The sequence below is a fragment of the Pristis pectinata genome, chromosome 22 (genome assembly GCF_009764475.1).
Source record: "Pristis pectinata isolate sPriPec2 chromosome 22, sPriPec2.1.pri, whole genome shotgun sequence".
Taxonomy (NCBI): domain Eukaryota; kingdom Metazoa; phylum Chordata; class Chondrichthyes; order Rhinopristiformes; family Pristidae; genus Pristis; species Pristis pectinata.
In genome coordinates this window covers 16,227,877-16,248,321 of record NC_067426.1, presented here as the reverse complement: position 1 = coordinate 16,248,321, position 20,445 = coordinate 16,227,877, and the positions used below count along the sequence as shown (strand labels likewise).

The following is a 20,445-nucleotide window of genomic DNA, read 5'->3' as shown; positions in this document are numbered from 1 at the left end:
CAATTAGGCAAGCAGTATATCAGTCTTTATTACAAGCAGATTTGAGTACAAGGGTATAGGTAGTTTGCTCGAATTGTATAGAGACCATACCTCGAGTATTATGTACAGGTTTGAACTCCCTACGTAAGAAAGGATCTACTTATAGTAGCGAGAGTGCAGCAAAGATTGATTCTTCGGGTGGCAGGGTAGTTGTATGAGGAGAGATTAAGCAGGCTGGGCCTCTATGCTCAAGTTTAGAAGAATGAGAGGTTTATTTCATTGAAACATACAAATGCATTATGGTGCTCAACAGGCTGCACACATAAATGATATTTCCTGTGGATGCGGTATCTAGAACCAGGATTCATAGTCTCAAAGTGGTCAGATGTTCAGACTGAGATGACAAGAAATTTCTTCACCCAAAAAGTGGTGAATCTTGGAATTCCCTACCCAAAAGAGCTATGGAAGCTCAGTAGTTGTGTATGTTCAAGGCAGAGATTCGTAGATTTAAGAGAAGCAAGGGATATGAAACTAGATTTTTAGATATTAAAGGATGTGGGATGAGGGCAGAAAAATGATAACGTAAAAGATCAGCTGTGGCCTTATTGAATAGCAGAGCTTGCATGAAGTGCCAATAGTCTACTATCATTTCTTTTTCTTGTATCTCCACCCAGAGACATTTTAAATGGGGTGGGGGAGAGGAAAACCCTTACTCGGCTTTTTCCAATAGTATACTTTATTCAAATAATTTTGCAGTTTAAAAAATGTAGCATATTCATTTGTCATCATTCCCTGTACCTAGCATGTCATTATATTCGTTTACAATATTTATATTGTCAACATGGTATCAATTTTTCATTCCCAAACATTTGATCAGCGATAAATTCGGATTTTTCTTACATAGGAGCAAGTTGCTCAGTGTACAACGGCTGGAGGACCCTATACCTGTGGCCCTTCCCCTTTGAGTCTTTGCGGTGGCTGCACCGAGCTTCAATGTGTCTTTCAGCACAGAGTCTTGCACTTTGGAAACTGCCAGTCTCCAACCTTTAGTTGTGGACAGCTCCCAGCAACTTTCATCCAATTGATGAGCTTCCAGCACTGTTGATGTTTGTATCAATTGTGTGTCCCTGGGAACAGCGAGTAGAGCTCAGAATCACAGTTATTATAGAATGGTTACCGCACAGAAGGAGGTGATTCAATCCATCTACACCACTCTACCAGAGTAACTCACTAGTTCCAACACCCTCATCCCACTGACCCATTCTCCTCTACCTTACAAATTTTTCCTCTCTGTATATTTGTCCAATTCTCTTTTGAAGGCCACAATGAAACCTTCCTCTACCATATCTACAGACACTGCATTCCAGATTTCAACCACCTATTCCATTTTTTAAAATATCCTTATGTCTGCCTTAATTCTCTTTTCCTTTATTTTGTACCTCTGACCGCCAGTCCTTGACCCTTCCACTAACAGAAACAGCCTGCTACTCTCCATTCTATTCAGTCCCCTCATCATTTCATATGCTCTAATGTTTTCCCCTCTTCCTTCAAAGAAAGTAGTCCTAGCCTCTCCTCTGTCCTTGTAACTGTAGTCTCATTTGCATAAATCTTTGCTGGACCATCTAATTCTTCCTATTGTGAGGCAAGAACAATTGTTTGACTTGAACATCAGCAAAGACCATTGCAACCCTTTGCACCGATACAGTCCAGAAAGAGATGAACGACTGTCCCATCCCAACTGCAGCCACATTGAGGTAAGTGTGCAGTGGAGTTGAGACTCCAACTATGCATGAAGGGTCTGACGAGGAGGCCCTTCTCACCATTGGGCAAGGGAGGTCTTGCTGCTAAATCAAAGTAATTGCAGGTGCTGGAAATCTAAAACAAAAACAGAAAGTGCTAAAAATATCCAGCAGGTCAGGTCATATCTGTGGGAAGATAAAGGGTGTCTGACCTGAAACATGTGAAGTGGTAAATTTTGGGATTAACGGCAAATAAATGTTCTAAATAGTACTACTTTGAGTGGGTTGCAAGAGCAGGGGAAATTGAGGATACATATTCACAAATTCTCGAAGATGGTAGACCAAATTGATAAGACATTATATGGGATATAACTTTATACCCAAATGTAAAAACAAGGAAGTTGTGCTAAAACTCCAGTAATCACTTGTTGGACTTCCACTGGAATATTGTGTACAAACCTTAACACGCTGCTTAGGAAGAACGCCAACATTTTGGAGAGGATATGCAGGAAGTTTACCAGGATGATTTTAGGGAATAAGGCAGTTTAGTTATGTGGTGAGATTGAAGCAGAAGTTGCTAAGAGAAGGCATGAGAGATATTCAAAACTGAGTTCTTGTAGCTCATGTAGGATTAAGTCCCTTCCTCTAACAAGTAGGTTCATAACCAGAGGTCATTAATATAAAATAACCAGAAGAACAAAAAGGGAAATGAGAAATTTGTTTCTAAGCAGGGGAAGAATCATAGTTTTCCTCCCCGCTTTGAAAATTATTTTGTGATTTTGTTTTTTCTCTCTCTCCTGAGCGTTTAAGCGTCCCCTTGTTCTTGTCTCCTCCACTGATGAAAATGGTTTCACTTTATATCTATCCATCCAATGCTTTTATACTTTTGTCACGTCATTCAGGTTGTCCAGCCCTCAATCCTTCTCTTTGCTGAAAAATTATATTTCCATTATTCAGGCCAATTCTTAACTGTTATGTTTACATTAGGGAGTAGTGATCGGATAACTCCAAGCAATTGTACCATGGATAATTATCTATAAGAAACAGAAAATCATTCGGCTGCTTGAGCTAGGTGCTCAATGATTCTATTAATAGTTCTTTGTATGCAGATGGTGTGGCAGAAATATCCAAAATGAACTGCCACATCTCTATATATTTACAGTTATTCTGAAACTAAAATTCTGCCCTCTAATGATGATCTCTCATGTGGTAGATTTACAGAATGGAAAATCAATGGCTAATGGAGTTACAAATGGAATTCATCTTCACAGTAATGGCTTCAGGCTGTCGGAAGCATGGCCACAAAGTAGGTAAGAGATCGTTCACCTTGAATGGTAAGGATTGTATTGGATTTGCACTACTGGGATCTGGCATGGGTGAGATTCTGTAACTGTTCTGGGATTAAATTTTGGGATTTAAGGATCTGGGAAAACAGAGTTGTATTTCTATAGGACCTCTCAAATACACAAGTGCCTGGCTGCCAATGAATTTTTCTTCAAGGATGATCACAATTAAAATCTAGGAAGTGACAGCTATCATTTTGCACACAAAATTCCCACAGACAGTTGTAGTAATAATCAGGAAATTATGATTTGAGAAATTAATATATTGACCAGAGTTTCTGGGGTAATAGTACAACTTGAAAAGCAGCAGTGGAGTTATGTTTTCATATGTGGCTACCCGAGGAAGTATTCTGAGCCTCAGTTTATCATCTCATCAGGAAGATGTGACTTTGAAAACAATACAGTTACTCTATCAGTACAGTACTGGAGTGTTAGCCAATTCCTTTTGACAAAGAGCTAGAACTCTCAATTTTGATTCTGATGGAGGTGCTGCCAGCTTATCCTCAGCTGACTCCAAAGGGAGTCTGGGATCCTTCTGTACCTGTGGTTGATGGGCATGGAAGTCTTGGAGTTAAGCTAGAATTGAGGTTTAGAAATTCGGAGGAGGTTTAGATGGCATAATCAGGCTTTGCTAGGATTCTGCAGAGGAGGTGGAACCAATTTCTATATTTGTTCTGCTTTAAAACAGTCTTTAATAAACACAAACTTGCACAAATAAAATTACTCAAAATAGAACTGCATTAGTTTGATTTAGGCACCAGAAGTTATTTAGCACCTCCAGTCTGTTCTTATCAGGTAGTATCTGCTTTGTAATTTTACTCCTTTTTCCAGCCCTTACTTTGGACCCTTTAATAGATTTGTTTGGTTAAGGAATCAATCTCAATTAATCTCCATCAGAATCAGTTTATTGTCACTGACATATGTCGTGAAATTTGTTATTTTGCAGCAGAAATACAGTGCAAGACATAAAAATTATTATAAGTTACAAAAATAAATAGTGCAAAAGAGAAATAATGAGGTAGTATTCATGAACTGTTCAGAAATCTGATAGCAGAGGGGGAAAAGCTGTTCCTAAAATGTTGTGTGGGGGTCTTCAGGCTCCTGTACCACCTCCCCAATGATAGTAACGTGAAGAGGGCATGTCCCAGATGGTGAGGTCCTTAATGATGGATGATGCCTTCTTGAGGTGCTGCCTTCTTGAGGTACCGCTCCATCATGTGCCCATGATGGAGCTGGCTGAGTCTATGACCCTCTGCAGCATCTTTCGATCCTGCATATTGGAGCCTTCATACTAGGCAGTGATGCAACCAGTCAGAATGCTCTCCACCATATGTCTATAGAAATTTGCAAGAGTCTTTGATGACATACCAAATCTCCTCAAACTCCTAATGAAGTAGAGCCACTGGTGTGCCTTCCTTGTGATTGCATTAATGTGTTGGGCCCAAGATGGATCCTCTGAGATGTTGACGCACAGGAACTAGAAGCTGCTCACCCTTTCCACTGCTGACCCCTCAATGAAGACTGGTGTTTGTTCTCCTGACTTGCCCTTCCTGAAGTCCACAGTCGATTCCTTGATCTAACATCGTAGTCTTTTAAGGGAAAGTGTTTAAGGGAAAATAGCATACAGGTGGTCCCAGGGTAATGAACTGGTTCCATTTTTGCAAACATCCATAAGTCAATTTTGTCCATAAGTTGGAGATTACACAAAAATCACTCTGGCAGCTACCAATTAGGATGTCAAATAGTATGTTGGCCAATATTCCAAGCAGGTTTGAGTACATAAGTAAGGAAGTCATTGAGATTACTCAGGGCTTTTGTGAAACCTTATTTGTCATGATATTTGCAGTTTATAGTCTCCGCATCTATATTTGCCTTAGAGTTGTGCATTGCAGTTCATGTAGACTAATGTTGGGATGATGGGTTGTCCTGAGGAGAGAGTGACTTAGTTTGGTCCATACTGACTGGAGTTTAGAAGAATGGCAGGGACATTATTAAGTCATGGGAGACTCTGAATGGCCATTTCACACAGCTGGAGAATGTAGAATAAGGGGGAGATAGTGTCAGGATAAAAGGGTGACCATTTTGGGATTGATATGAAGAAAAAATCTATGTGGAGAGGGCTTTGACTCTTAGAAATTCTTTATCTTCAAGAACTGTAGATGCTCAGTCATGGCTTGGACCAATAAATCTTTGGACTAAAGGAATTGAAGGATGAGGGGTTTGTACAGGAACATGTTCAGGGTATGGGATCAGGTATAACCTTATTGAACGGCAGAGCAGGCTTGAGGAGTTGTTGTATGGTTCTATGTTCGAATAGTTCGCCCTCCATCCTTCTAAACTATCAAAATAGTTATGGTATTAGCCGTTCAGGAAAGCACCTCATCATTGCCTTCAAGGGCAATCAAGCGTGGGCAATAAATCCTGACCTTGCTGGTGACGTCCACATTCTAATAAATACATTTTTTAAAAAAAACTTTTAACCTCACTGCATTGTTTTTCCACCAAGCCCAATCTTCCTGTGGGTATAATGCAGTGCCCAGAACTGAGAAAAGTATTTTGAAAGTCTGTGGAACTGTTTTTAAAAATAAATGGGGACTCCATCTTTATTGTGGATATTTAATACTCTCTTTCTGGTTTTGGTCATCAGGATGTTGACTTTTCTGTTTACAGTGTTCCCTATGAATTGTCACCACATTTAGAGAGGCTCAAACAGCAAGCAAATGATGCCTTCTCCCGACAACAATGGACACAGGCCATTCAGCTTTATAGCAAGGCCATTCAGCAAGCAGCCAGAAACCCCATGCTTTATGGTAACAGAGCTGCAGCCTTCATGAAGCGCAAATGGTAAGGAACATTCCTGCTTCACTACTGGAGCGGCCTAAGTATCTAGTGTACCGTAAGTTTTATTAACTAGATGTGTCATTTTGCTTTGCCTCTACTTAATCCTTCATCACTGCACTGAAGTGGAATCTGTTCCATGTTCAATTATTTTCACTTTCTGAGACTCTCTGTGAATGTGAAACATTGATTGTGGCTCACTTATGATGCTTTCAGCATGACGCTTAAGGATGGGGTTAACCTGAATAGCTGTAGGAGCAACATTTGAGAAGGAGTGACAATATTAAAAAGTAAGATGATTTTTTTGTTGGGTTTTCTGAGATGGCGAAGTGAGAGGCAAGGTGCTAAAGATGGAGGGTAGTAGGTAGTGTTCACACAGCAAGTGCCAAGGTCTGAAGGGCATTTCCAGAGATGGTCGTGGAGGCAAATTCAAGTGTAGCACTCAAAAGGGAGTTTTTAAAAAAAAATATCATCAGAAAAGAAATAGTTTTGCAGTGCAGTGGGGGGAAGGCAAGAGAATGGATTGCTTATTTATTAAACCAGTATGAACTTGTTAGGCTGAATGCCTCCTCATGTTTGTAACCATTCCTTGATTTTGAGGAAAGAAGGGTTATTGAATTCCAGAACTCATAGCTATGCCCTTTCTGATAAAACGGTACTGGAAGCAGATGGGAATTTGGTTGTCGTAAAGATGTTGGAAGACAATTGGATCCAAACAGTAAGTGTAATTCATCTAAAGCATCTTTTGCCAAGCTCCAAGGTTACCAAATTACTCTTCCTTCAGGATTTCTGTGATAAGTTAACAGCGAGTTACCTTTCCCAAACAACTATTGAATGACCTTTGAATTAATTGCATAAGGGTTTTAGAAACTTGAATTCAATTCTTTTGGATTTTACTATGAAACTGATGTATAATCTGGTTATATGTTAATCCTCAGCAGCAATGTGACTTAGCAAGGTTTATAGGATTGTACACATTCTACCCAGACTTTAATATAACCTTCACAATGCCCATAACCTAAAACATTTAAGTTTCAGAAATGAATGCTGAAAAAACTTGTATAAATTTCAGTGAGGTATAGTTCCATCACTGGCACAACCCTCCCTACCATAAAGGACATCTTCAAGAGGTGATGCCTCAACAAGGTGGCGCCCATCACCAAGGACGCTCACCATCCGGGACATGCCCTCTTCTTGTTACTACTATCGGGGAGGAGGTATAGGAGCCTGAAGACCCACACTCAACGATTTAGGAACGGCTTCTTCCCCTCCACCATCAGATTTCTGAACGGTTCATGAACACTACTTGATTACTCTTTTTTTTTGCACTGTTTATTTATTTTGTAATTCATAGTCATTTTTATGTCCTTGCACTGTACTACTGCCTCAAAACAACAAATTTCACAGCATATAAGTCTGTGATGATAAACATGATTCTGATTTATTAAAGGATCAGTGCTTTTCAGCATCAATTATGTGACAAGAGTAACAGATTTTAGCTACTTAGTAGTAGTATGGTGCCAGTTCAGCAACCAGGAATTCAAAAAATATTACGAAAAATGGTGAAATTGAATACATCTCAAATAAAAAACAGAAAATGCTGGATATACTCAGTAAGTTGGGCAGTGTCTCTGTGGAGAGAAACCATGTTAACTTTCAGTTGATGATCTTCAAAACTGGAAAAGTGAACAAGTAGCAGAGAGCAGAAGGGATGGGCAGAGCAAATGCAATGTCTGTGATAGGATGGAGACCAAGAACGTCCAGTAACATGCTTGCTGTTGATGTCATCTAACAGAGGGCAAATTCTTGTTAGACATACCCTATCTGTCTGGAGGACTGTGAATAGAGAGAGATGAATGAGAAAAGTAGAGAAGTTTAAACAAATTGCCCAGTACCCTTGGAGCTAGTGTAAATTATGGTTTGCAATAGAACCCAGATCCCCTGATTCAAAATCACCTCTAAGAAATGGCATATTCAAACAAACCCAAAAGTAATTTTGTATATAGCATGCCAATTATATTTTGCAAATGGCATTGTGATTCAGAGCATAGTAGTCTAATAATCAAGAATGAAAGTTGTGCCCAGGCTGTAATCCGTCTCAAACATACACATGCTTTCATAAAGTAAAATCTCACTCAATTAGTTTCATTAACTATAATTAATGCTTCTAAATCCACCTCATCCACCCATCACCTGAATGTCAGAGCAATTTAATTTTTTTTCTATTAATGGCTGACTCTGTGCATTCTCAAATTTTAAATGAAATTTAATTTTGTTTTAGTTTCAGAGTATAATTAGCATGCTATATATAAAATGACTTGTGGGTGTTTGAAAATTGTATGCCATTTATTTTTATGGAACTATTTTGAATCATTGTATCAGTATAGATGTTCTTCCTCCAAGTAAGACGAACTAAGTGTCCCATTGACATAATAGTTTCTGGCTAAGTAAATTCAGCATCTGATATCTATCCTTTCTTCTCTTTCAGGGATGGAGACCATTATGATGCTCTCAGAGACTGTCTGAAAGCAATTTCTTTGAATCCCTCCCACCTGAAGGCCCATTTTCGCCTGGCACGTTGTTTGTTTGAGTTGAAGTATGTTGCTGAGGCTCTGGAGTGCCTTGATGACTTTAAGGGCCGTTTTCCTGAACAAGCCCATAGCAGTGCCTGCGATGCACTAGACCGAGACATCAAGGCTGTGCTCTTTGCAAAGAATGATAACTGTAAGTCTTTATAATCCTGCTAACCCCAGTGTACCATAGTCCCACCACCAAAATCAGACTTCCACATGTACCTTTTTAATCTGCATTTTATGTAAAGGCGTACAAGAATTGAACAAACAGAATAATGTTTGTACAAAACTCAACAGTCAATATACAGAAACAGGGAATCACAGCACTAACTAAATATGGATGTTACCGACAGGTGTCATAAGCCCCAGATATAGATGAAGATCCCAGAGTTTTGTAGGATTCCATAAACTTTATAACTCAAAGAATCATTATGTTCTAACATGGAAATGTGTCCTCTAGCCCCTTATGTCTGCGCCCATGTTAATTCTTACATAAACTACCTCATGTATTTTAGCTCTCCTATTTGCTCATTGTAGCTTTTGTCCTATCAGCCTAACCAACTGTCATGCACATTCTTAAAGGACTTCTCTTCGTGTCTTTTAAAATCCCACTTAATCTTCCAAATGATATTACCTCCTCTTTCTCCACTGAATGTTCTGCATTTAATGTAAAGTTTTTAAGCTAAGTTGGCCCGTGACATGTCACAAATGAAGCCAAGGAAGGAGAGATTGAGACTTGGTTGGAAAGTTGAGCTTGGGGATTTTTTTTTAATTATGAAGAGCAAACTGGAAAAAGGTGCAGCCCTGGGGATCAGCAGGTTCTTTCACCAGCAGGAGGAGATAGAGAAGGGAGGGAGAGAGACTTGCTAAATGCCAGGGCTGGAGAGTTAAAGGCTGCAGGAAATAGTCCATTCACGAATGATAGGCTGTGGTAAGAAAGACCTTTTTTTTTAAAACAATGAGTGACAGAGTTTCCCCTTAATGTTTTGGTGATGCATGAACAGAATTTTTTCTGGGACAGAAAGGAAATGGTTGTCTTGGAAGTTGTAGGTTATGGAAGGAGTGGAGACCAGGTAGGAGGACTTTGGAAAAACAATCAAGTCTAGAGATGCCAAAAATCTAAGTAAAACAGAGGCTGGATATGGGGTGCAACAGTGTTGTGGAGCTGGAAACATGTGGCCATTGATGAGTGAAGGGATATGGTTTTGAAGCTTTGCTGTCGGTTAAACAAGAGGCCAGGGTTTGTGTGATGAGAGGAAATTGTGGGAAGTTGAAAACAAAAGCTTGGATGGTTTGATATTCAGCTAACCGAAGTTACAATTCATTCAAATGATGTTAGTCAGCACAGAGGTGCTTCATGTTGGAATAGTAGAATTGAGGACTGTAAATGATGTCACTTTGGCACAGGAGGTAGATTAAGGGTCAGTACCAGTCTTAAATGCCTGTGGAGCTTCATGGGTGAATGTGAGGAAATTACAGGATTATGTTGATCAGAAAAGGGCAGAAACTATTAGAAGGATTGCACATGAAGCTAAGAGATGATGGGCATAAGGCAGCAAAAACAATATATTCATGTAACTTGAAGTTAAAAATGAGTTTATAGGTGAAAAGGAAAGGTCAAGGTGGGTTTTTGAAGAATGGGTGGTGAACAATGATTTTGATAGGGGAGACTGAGGACAGAAGTTAGCAAGATCAGCATGCATGGGATCTTTAGGGGAATAATTGTGTTGGGAGGGGGCTTTCTGCCATCCATCATGTCTTGACTTTTGTCCTGCAGAATTTTTCAATGTAGAATTCTTAACTTGTATCCATTGAATCCTATAGGTCCTATATTGTTTGTGGGCTTTTTTAAGCCGGCACAAAACCTCCCAAACCAATAGTCTACACCCACTAAACTTCCTTGCCTCTTGCTTCTAACTCCAAAAGTGATAGGTTTCAAGGAGAATCTTACTCCCTTCATCTCCAACTCAATGATTTTTTTTGGATAAAAAGAGTTGAGGTTCAAAGGGCATGACCTAATTTTTTGACAGTGCGGGCAGGAGGAGTGCTTGGGGCCAAAGCTGCCGAAGGAATGTCCACAGAGACTGGATTTGGACAGACCAAGCACAGAAGAGAGTTTCAGTGGGGAGGGATTTCATTGTACAGTTGGAAGAAGTTAAAGAAAAGAGTGGGGTGAGGCTATGGATGGATATAAGCTCAAGGATACTAGCATTAAATTTATGGTTTTTAGGGGACACAATCAATGGAGGTCAGCAGGAGCAAGAGTGATGCCCAGAAGATACTTAGTGTAGGGTGAGGTATGTGTATGAGTTTTCGATGGACTGACTGTTACAAAGTGACTATGGCAGTCTGATCTGGGCTGAGAAGACATAATTTAGACTTTCTGGAGAGCATCCAGCACCATTACCGGTTACCCAGCGATTCTGAGCTAGGGTTTGTACAAATAGTCTTCGTGGAGATCCAGGCAATTTGCAGTTCTGTCTCAAGTTATTTGTAGTGCCCTTTACCTGTCATTAAGGACTACTTTGTTAATGACAACAGTTTGCCGTCCATCTCAATGGAACCCAATGAACAGAGTCGCTTCCTCACAGTCCAAGAGACCTGGGTTCAGTTCTGACCTTGTGTTGTCTGTATTGAGTGTGCATGTTCTCCCTGTGACTGTGTGGTTTTCTCCCTCATTCCATAGACATGCAGGTTGGTAGATTAATTGTCCACTGTAAATCCCCCCTATTGTGTAAATAAGTGGTAGAATCTGGGGGCAAGTTGATGAGAATGTGAGGAGAATGAAAAATAAGATTAATGTAGGATTAGTGTAAATGGGCGGTTGATGGTTGGTGTAGTCTCAGTGGGCCAAAGGGCCTATATCTCTCTGACTCTAAACAATGGGAAGGAGTCTCCACTTTTATTTGAACTTCTTACTCTCCAATTTTGTAGCTGATGAGAAAAAGGCAGGAACTACGACCCCAATCCGTATCCGATCAAGTGGCAGGAAAGACTCCATCTCTGACGACGAGGTGATCCTGAGAGAGCGTGGTTATGATTATAAGTCCCGTTATTGTGGCCATTGCAATACCACCACTGACATCAAAGAAGCCAACTTTTTTGGAAGGTAATTTTATAATTTTCATAAAGTCACCAAGGTTTTTTTTTAGGCTCTTTAAGTTGTCAGAATTGGGGACTAAATTGCAGCAAAATACTGCTGTGCACTATTTTGTAAAATATTCCTAAAATGGTTAATCTGTTATATTCCAGGCAGAAGTTAGAAGTCCAAACTATGTAAATGTGGCAACATTTACAATTTTAGTCCCAGGGAGTTGCTTTTTAGTGCTGCTTATATCTCCATTTCTAGAGATTTGGTTTATCAGTTTTGTCCATAGCCCTGTCATCTCCAGATTTGACTAGTATCTCCTGGCTGTTCTATATTCCTGCATGTTCCACAAATATGAGCTCATCTAATCTGTTACCTGCAACCAAACTTGAATGTCCTATCTATCTATGTCTTGGTGCCCACTATGTTGGTTCCTGGAACGGCAGTCCCTTTTCCTTTTTATATTCTCATTTGGTTTCAAATTCTTCCTTGGCATATTCCCTTACTATCTTGGTAAACTCTTCCACCCTACAATCCTTAGATATCTATAAACTTCATTTTGACCGCTTTCATTGACAGCTCTGCCTTCAGCTGCATGGCCAGAAATTATGGAGTTCCCTCTCTAAACTCCTTGCTTCTAATACGCTCCTTTTTAAGAAACATTTTTGCCACCCGTATATTTTTTTAAAATTTATTTTGCTTTGTCAGATTCCGATAACATTTATATAAAGCAACTTAAAACACTGGGACTGGAAGGGCAGTTTCCAAGAATTTGCCTCAAAACTAGCTGTTGATGGTATTGTTCCAGTGCTGTTTGTGATCCTCGTGAATATGTAAAAGGGAAGGAGGAGGTACTCTGCTGTTAGTTAAAGATTGCATTACTGCAGTACTGAAGGAGGATGTTCTAGAAGGCTCTTCAAACTAGGCTGTATGGGTAGAAATTAGAAACAAACAGGGTGTTGTCACTTTTCTGTGGGCGCATTACAGACCCCCCCTGTGGTCAACAGGAGAAGGAGGAACAGATATATAGGCAGATATCAGAGAGTTACAATTAAAATTGGGTTATCAGACTGGGGGATTTCATTTTCCCAAATATTAACTGGGATTTCCTAAGTGTGAAAGGCTTAGAGGGGCTGGAATTTTTGAGGTGTCTCCAGTAGAGCTTTTTGAAGCAGTATGTTGATAGACCAATGAGGGAAGGAGCATTACTGGCTCTTGTCCTGGGGAATGTAGCTGGTCAAGTGAAGGGAATGTTAGTAGAGGAACATTTTGGAGATAATGACCATAATTCCATATATTTTAAAGTGATTATGGAAAAGGATAGGAATAGACCAGTAATTAAGGTCTTAAATTGGGGTAAGGCCAATTTCATTACCCATAGGGAGGACCTGGCAAAGGTAGATTGGGAGCATCTACTTCTAGGTAAGTCTGTATTTGCACAATGGGAAAGCATTCAAAGGAGAAATAATGAGAATTCATGGCCAATGTTTTCCTGTAATAGGGAACCCTGGATGTCAAGGGATATTGAGGGTTGGATAAAGAGAGAAAAGAAAGCATATGATAAGTATAGAGAACTAATAAGATAAGATATCTTTATTAGTCACATGTACATCGGAACACACAGTGAAATGTATCTTTTGCGTAGAATGCTCTGGGGGCGGCCCACAAATGTCGTCTTGTTTCCACTGCCAACATAGCATGCCCATGACTTCCTAACCTGTACGTCTTTGGAACGTGGGAGGAAACCGGAGCATTCGGAGGAAACCCATGCAGACACGGGGAGAACGTACAAACTCGTTACAGACAGCGGCCAGAATTGAACCAGGGTCACTGGTGCTGTAAAGTGTTACGCTAACCACTACACTACCATGCCTGCTGATGATGAGGGAGGCCTGTAAAAAGTGTAGGGAGGTGCTTAAAAAGGAAATTAGGAAGGCAAAGAGGGGTCATGAGAAATCACTGGCAAAAGGGAGGTAAATCTGAAGGTGTCCTTTAAATAAATTAGGGGCAAAAGAATAACCAGGGAAAAATTAGGCCCAAAAGGAGCAATCTGTGCTTGGAGCCGGAGGGCAATTGGATCCCTATGACTAGTGGTGTCCCAAAAGAATTGGTACTGGGATATTTGTTTCTAAAATATGTGAATGATCTAGATGTGGGAGGAAAGATCAGTAAGTTTGTGGATGGCACAAAGATTGGTGGAGGAGTTGATAGTGTGGAAGGTGGTCTTTGGCTGCAGAAAGATATTGATGTGTTGGTGAAATGGGCTGAAAAATGGCAGATGGAGTTTAATAGACAAATGTGAGGTGATGCATTTTAGGAGCACTAATGAAGCTAGGACATGCACCATGAATGGTAGGATCTTTAGGAGTATTGAGGAACAGAAGGATCTCGGAGTACAAGTTCATAGATTCTTGAAGGTGGCAACACAGGTAGACAACATGATTAGGAAGGCATACGGGATACTGGCCTTCATTAATTGGGGCATTGAATACAGAAGTAGGGAGGTCATGCTTCAACTTTATAAAACCTTGGTCAGACCTCAGCTGGAGTACTGCACGCAGTTCTGGTCTCCAAGCTGCAGGAAGGATGTGATAGTGCTGGAGAGGGTGCAGAAGAGATTCACCACAACATTGCCTGGGATGGGGTAGTTCAATTTTGAGGAAAGACTGAAGAAGCTAAATCTGTTCTCCCTGGAGGGAAGGTCATTAAAAGGGCACATGATTAAAGTACATCAAATTATGAGGGGTGTAGATAGGTTAGACTGCAGGAAAATTTTTACCCATTATCAGAGGTATATAAAACTAAAGGACATAGATTTAGGTTAAGGGGGAAGAGATTCAGAGGGGATACAGGGGGGACTTTCTTCACCCAGAGAATAGTAAGTACTTGGAATGCACTGGCTGAGAGAGTGGTTGAAGCTGGGATGTTGACAGCATTTAAGAAATGTCTAGATGAACACTTGAATCACTTAGGCATAGAAGGCTATGAACGAAGTGCTTGGCCACTGATCAGCATGGACAAGTTGGGTCGAATGGCCTGCTTCCATGCTGTACAGCTCTGTGATTCTATATCCATAGTAGTTGGGACTGATAGTGGTTGGAATGGGCACAGGGATTGGGTATAAAAATGTAAGGACTACAGGAATGGGGAGGCTTAAGGGAAAAGGGTGATGCATTTGATAGATTGCTGAGTGAAAATGTTACTTCAGTAATGCAGCAGAAGGGGTGGAAAAACGGACCATGTTTTGACTATAAATAAGATTGTTCCCTCTTCTTGTGGCAAATGGTTCATCTTTCCTTTCAGTAATGGTCAGTACATTGTCAGTGGTTCCGACGATGGATCCTTTTTCATCTGGGAGAAAGAGACGACAAACCTTGTTCGTGTTCTGCAGGGTGACGAGTCAATTGTAAACTGTCTACAACCTCACCCAAGGCACTGCTTCCTCGCAACAAGTGGCATTGATCCTGTGGTTCGTCTCTGGAGTCCAAGACCAGAGGTATGAATGCAAACTGACTGAGCTTCTGAATAATTCCAAATGGGAGGGAAGAAAAACCACCTGGTTAATTCATCTTTGGCCCAGAGAACACAAAGTACTTCCTAACCCCACGTTGGCTTGCAGAGCACAAGAGCTATCTAACAATTTACTATAACAAACAGAAGGAGATCCACCTGCTGCTGACCATTAGCCCAACTAACATCAACAGGGGGTTCCAAGAACTGTTTGCCCAATCAGTTCTAAAAGTTAAACCATGATGTGTTTTTACTTGTGGAGGTCCAGAACTAAGATATCTTTATTAGTCACTTGTACATCGAAACACACACTGAAATGCATCTTTGCGTAGGGTGTTCTGGGGGCAGCCCGCAAGTGTTGCCACACTTCCGGCGCCAACATAGCATGCCCACAACTTTGTAACCCGTACATCTTTGGGAGGAAACCGGAGCACCCGGAGGAATCCCACGCAGTCATGGGGAGAATGTACAAACTCCTTATAGACAGTGGCTGGAATTGAACCCGGGTCGCTGGCACTGTAATAGTGTCACACTAACTGCTGCGCTACCATGCCTGCCAGGACATAATTGTAGAAATTCATTAATAAATTCCATAAATGAATTGTGGGGAAGCTTCTTTCCAGAATATATCTGGAATAGTGAACCTGCTACCACGTTGAATAATTGAGACAAGCAGTGCAGATGCATTTAAAGGGAGAAAAGAACAGAAGGTTATGCAGATTGGGTGAGGTAATGTAACATGGGAGGAAGCTAATGTGGAGTGTTACCACAAGCACGTATCAGTTAGCCCAAAAAAGTCAATTCCTGGGCTGTAAATTCTATATTTTAAAAAATTGGATGTAAACAATTGTCCTTCCCAATTTTGCCAAACAATGTTTTGCATAGATTAGAAGTTTTCAAGCTGTAAGCAAGGCAAGTAGAGGATGGCGAATACTTGACACAGAAATTTGGTGTTGGTGGGACTCGATGTGTGGAAGAACTGTGTGGATGTCAAACTGAAAATATTTTTAGATTTTAACTTGTATAACAGCAGGTCATTTAATTGTGAGTGGGTCACTTGTGCGTTGTTATTAGATTCTATGCAGTTTGGGATTGACCCACTCTGAGTCTAAATGACTTTTTTTTAAAGATGATAATTGAATCTAGGACAAAACAAGCACAGATTGTGGAGGGAGAAAGAGTAACTTCAAGTGCAAACATGATGTCAAGGCAGAAAGCGGCTACTGCAGGTGATACAAGTTTTAAATCGACTTAAGTATGAAAATGGCAGTACAGGAAGGAATAGTGATGTATCCTTTCCTGCACCTGGTATTAACTTGCAACAGGTCTGGGAAGTATCTGCAACTTGCACTGCTTGAGGCAGCAGTCTCTGAACTTGAAATGGACATAGAAGAAATCAGACACTATGTTGCAATGCATCGTTGTTCCATCATAATGGCTCAGCACATGAATCCGTGTGTTAGCCCAAGGAACAAATCTAATGCCTAGTAATCGTGTTCTTTCTTTCCCAGAGTGAAGATCAAAATGAAAGAGTGATTGAGGACATGGAAGGGGCTTCACAAGCAAACCAACGACGAATGAACGCAGACCCCCTAGAAGTAATGCTCTTAAATATGGGATACAGGATCACTGGACTGACCAATAGTGGGATGGCCTCAGATGATGAAGAAAACTCCGAAGGCCAGGTGCAGTGTCGGCCAAGTTAAGAAGCAACTTGAAGAATAGCGTACTTGGGACAGACCAGCAAACAACCATCAGTTTAGTGTCTGTGGCTGAAACACTACACTGTCCTCAGCTACGCATAAGCCATGTTCAAGAAGCAATGACAGGGTTTGCATCCTTTCCAATGTCTATCTCACTCATATGGATGGACCCTATACCAGTCTGCAGAAGCTTCAGCGATGTTGCAGCCCTCTAGTGAACAGCTAACTGGGTCAAACCTGACCTAAGACACATATAGGAGACAAATTGTTTCTGGTGACTGAGAAAGACATGTTTGATAAGCAGAACTTTTTGTAAATTGTTTAGATGCTGCTTTCAGTTTGTATAAATGCTTCCTCTTCTATCACATTCAGTCCCCTTGTGGTGACAGTCCATCAGCAACAAACAGACAGTAATACTGTGGTAAAGCAAATTCCATTAACAGACCTGGGGTCAACAGTTTGAGTCAGTATTTCCTGATGCAGTTTTCATTGTAGGATGTAGAGAGTCCCTGTCCTTGATCAGGTCCTTGGATAACACACTTGTGGCTCTTCTGTCCATCTCTACGCAGTCATAGAGTGTCCAAGCAATGGAATTTTGGTGCACCAGCTATGCTGATGTAAGATTATGGGAAGCAATCCAATTGTATTTGCTGTGAGATTGACAATAACTATGGTCAAGTATGGGGCTGATTCAGGAATACCTCAGTGCTCGGCCTGTGAACAATCTGGGTGGGTTTCTCCCCATATACATCCCCATACACTTGGTCTGTTCATTACACTCCCAGCACTCCCACTTCACATTCATTCATTCATTCATTCTCTCTCTCTCTCCCCCCCTTTTCCCCTTCCCCCCCCTCCCCAAACCCAGTTCCCTTCACTCCCCTCTCCCTACCCCTCCTGTACCCCTTCATGCTCTCTCTTGATTTTCCACCCTTCCTGGCTGTTTTACCGCTCTATGCTTCACTGCCTATCGTTAAATACTGATTCTGTGATTACTGTCTGCTTTCCAATACTTGGAATGTCCAGTGCTCCTAATAAGGAATCCCTAGGATTGTATTGCAGAGTCAGATCTTAGTCCTGTTAGGATCTCGGGATAATGTCATCTCTGAGAGAAGATTTGGTGAGAATATGCAATGTGGATTTATTATCTTTTGGTTTCTTTTTGCTGCCTGCACCATTTGATGATTGTCGCAATGTATGCGCTTACTTAAATATTGTGTTACCAGCTTTGCATAAATGCAGCGCTACTGATGGTGGAGCAGGGAGTGGGTGATCTGTAGGTCTCATTCTAATTCCTAATTTTCTATGAAGTGGAGAAAATTTTATTGGGTATTTGAAAGGTGTAGAGTGAGGTAGAGGATAAAGTTTCACTTCTGGGAGAAGTAGTGAGTGCGTAATGCTGGCAAGAATGTGTCTGGAGAAGGCGGCAGGCGAACACAACCATTTTATAACCATATTGAATGGAGTGCATGACAAGACTGGTGAAGTTGGTGAGCAAACTATCCTTCCACTTCTGAACTCTAACACTGGGCAAATATCCTGTCACAGTGAGAGTTTCAATTGATTCTACTTGAAGTGAATGAAAATATTACACACAAACTAATCATTTTAGCCAGAAAGATGGCAGATGTGGAAAATGGAATACCTTAGACATGTTTTGGTGTAGGTTCCTCAGTACAAGGGTACTTTTCAGTGGGTATATAGGGAAGACAACACATTGTACAGCCATTGTGCACGTGATCTGATTCTTTCAGTATTTGCTGCCAATGAGAATGTACAATACAGAGGCTGTTTTATTTACTGACACCATCACTTTCTGTACAGGCAAGTTCATCATGGGTAGAGGCTGTTTGCTGTGAGGCAAGTCTTGTCAGATTACACTTGATGTTCACATATTGATGGATTGGAAACTGGTTCACTTCTCTGCTACATCACATGTTTATCAATTTACTTTGAAGGTCACTAATTTGCTACTTTCATGAGAGTGGAAGGATTTGTTGGTTCCAATCCACAAAATTGGGTCAAAAACCCCATCATCTGCACAATGACAGAACTTAATTGGTTTAGTCACTGATTACTTGCAATTACTGCCCCAGCAATTACTTTTCTGGTTAATTGCTCATTTGAACTACTTACTGATTAAATACAGAGGGTGAGGTGTTTAATTATTTAAGACGTGTCTCTTGAGATTTCCATTGGATCTTCAGGGTTAGTACTTGACCAAGAGGTGCCCCAGAGCACAAAGGGGACATGGTATGATTGAGATGTTGCCAGAATCCATAGTTAACTGCCAGCTACTCCCACTATCAGACATTATGCATATGACTGCATTGCTGAATTGTTAAGTATAATTTAGGTTATGATGTGGTTATGAATCAGAATTTTTTTCAATATAAAATCCTGCCTGAGTTTTTGACTAAGACTGTTGCTCATTTGCAGTTGCTAGAGCCTTGAATTGAAGCTGTAACTGACACTGGGGTTAGTAAATACAATCTATCAATGGTGGCAGTGGGATTATCTGAGGCTGGGTTATTGGCTGAGTCAGTGTAGTGAGATTGATGGGTCAGTAATTGCACCTCCACCAAGAGTTCGGTGCCAATTCTATGTTTAAACCTCACAGTTTGTTGCTCCTGTTCTTGTCTGTGTTTTGATGATGAATTGCCCGTGGGAAGCTGCTAACTGTAAAATTAAATTGTTACTCCAGAGTTGTGAGTTTTGCCAGCATTAAATGGCCAATTTAGCAAAGTGTTGGTTTTACTATAATTCTTACTTATAAAGGAACTACTGCTTTCAACAAACTTGTTACTCCCAATGTACATCAGTGCAATAAAAACACAAACCCTAGCAATTTGTCACAATTTAAAGTTTCACCCATGGCTCAGCAAGTTGCACTCTTCAGGACAGTAGTGGTACACAGACAAGTTGTTGCCATACAGTTCCAAGGATACAGGTTCAAATGTGACCTCAAGTGCTGTCCATGTGATGTCTGCATTTTTCTCCATGTGACCACTTGCGTTTTCCCCCAACCCAAAAACATGCTGGTTGGCAAATTGGCTCCTGTAAATTACCCCTAATGTGGGTGGGGGGCTTGAGATGGTAGATTGTTGGGAAGTAAGTGGGGGAATGATGACCTCAGATGCAATCTTGATAAAGCCATTCAGCCCATATTGAGAAATGGGTTTTAACTTTTATTGATTACACATCTCAAGGACATTTTATTCCTGCTCTAATATCTATCTAACCCTTCTCTCCTACATAGCCCTCCCCCCATTTCTCTATCATTCATGTGTCTATCTAAGAGTCTTTTAAATGTCCCTAATGTATCTGCCCCCACAACCTTTGCTGGCAGTGTTCCACGCACCCACCAGTATGTGTGGGGGGAAAAAACTTACCCCTGGCAACCCCTTATACCTTCCTCCAATCACCTTAAAATTATGTCTGCTTATGTTAGCCATTGTCACCCTGAAAAAAGTCTCTGACTGTCCACTCGATCTATTGCCTCTTATCTTGTACACCTCTATCAAGTCACCTCTCATCCTCTTCCTCTTGAAAGGGAAAAGCCCTATCTCACTCAACCTATCCTCCTAAGACAAAAATATATATTTAAAAAATAGCAAGAGCTCCCAGAGTACATTCCAGATTCCAACCACCTTCTGGGTGGAGAAGGTTCTT

At 40.8% G+C, this 20,445-nt stretch overlaps 1 protein-coding gene across 2 annotated transcripts in view; it reads left to right on the top strand.

Moving 5' to 3' along the window:
* Positions 1–19,606, top strand: part of wdtc1 (WD and tetratricopeptide repeats 1) — a 38,143-nt gene extending 18,537 nt beyond the window's left edge. For both annotated transcript variants that reach the window (XM_052036501.1, XM_052036502.1), the window contains exons 11-16: positions 2,932–3,028; positions 5,732–5,905; positions 8,388–8,623; positions 11,407–11,581; positions 14,864–15,056; positions 16,582–19,606. In XM_052036501.1, the coding sequence (XP_051892461.1) occupies positions 2,932–3,028; positions 5,732–5,905; positions 8,388–8,623; positions 11,407–11,581; positions 14,864–15,056; positions 16,582–16,776 (1,070 nt within the window). In that variant the 3' untranslated portion in view covers positions 16,777–19,606. The remainder of the gene's footprint in view (positions 1–2,931; positions 3,029–5,731; positions 5,906–8,387; positions 8,624–11,406; positions 11,582–14,863; positions 15,057–16,581) is intronic.
* Positions 19,607–20,445: the final 839 nt, after the last annotated feature.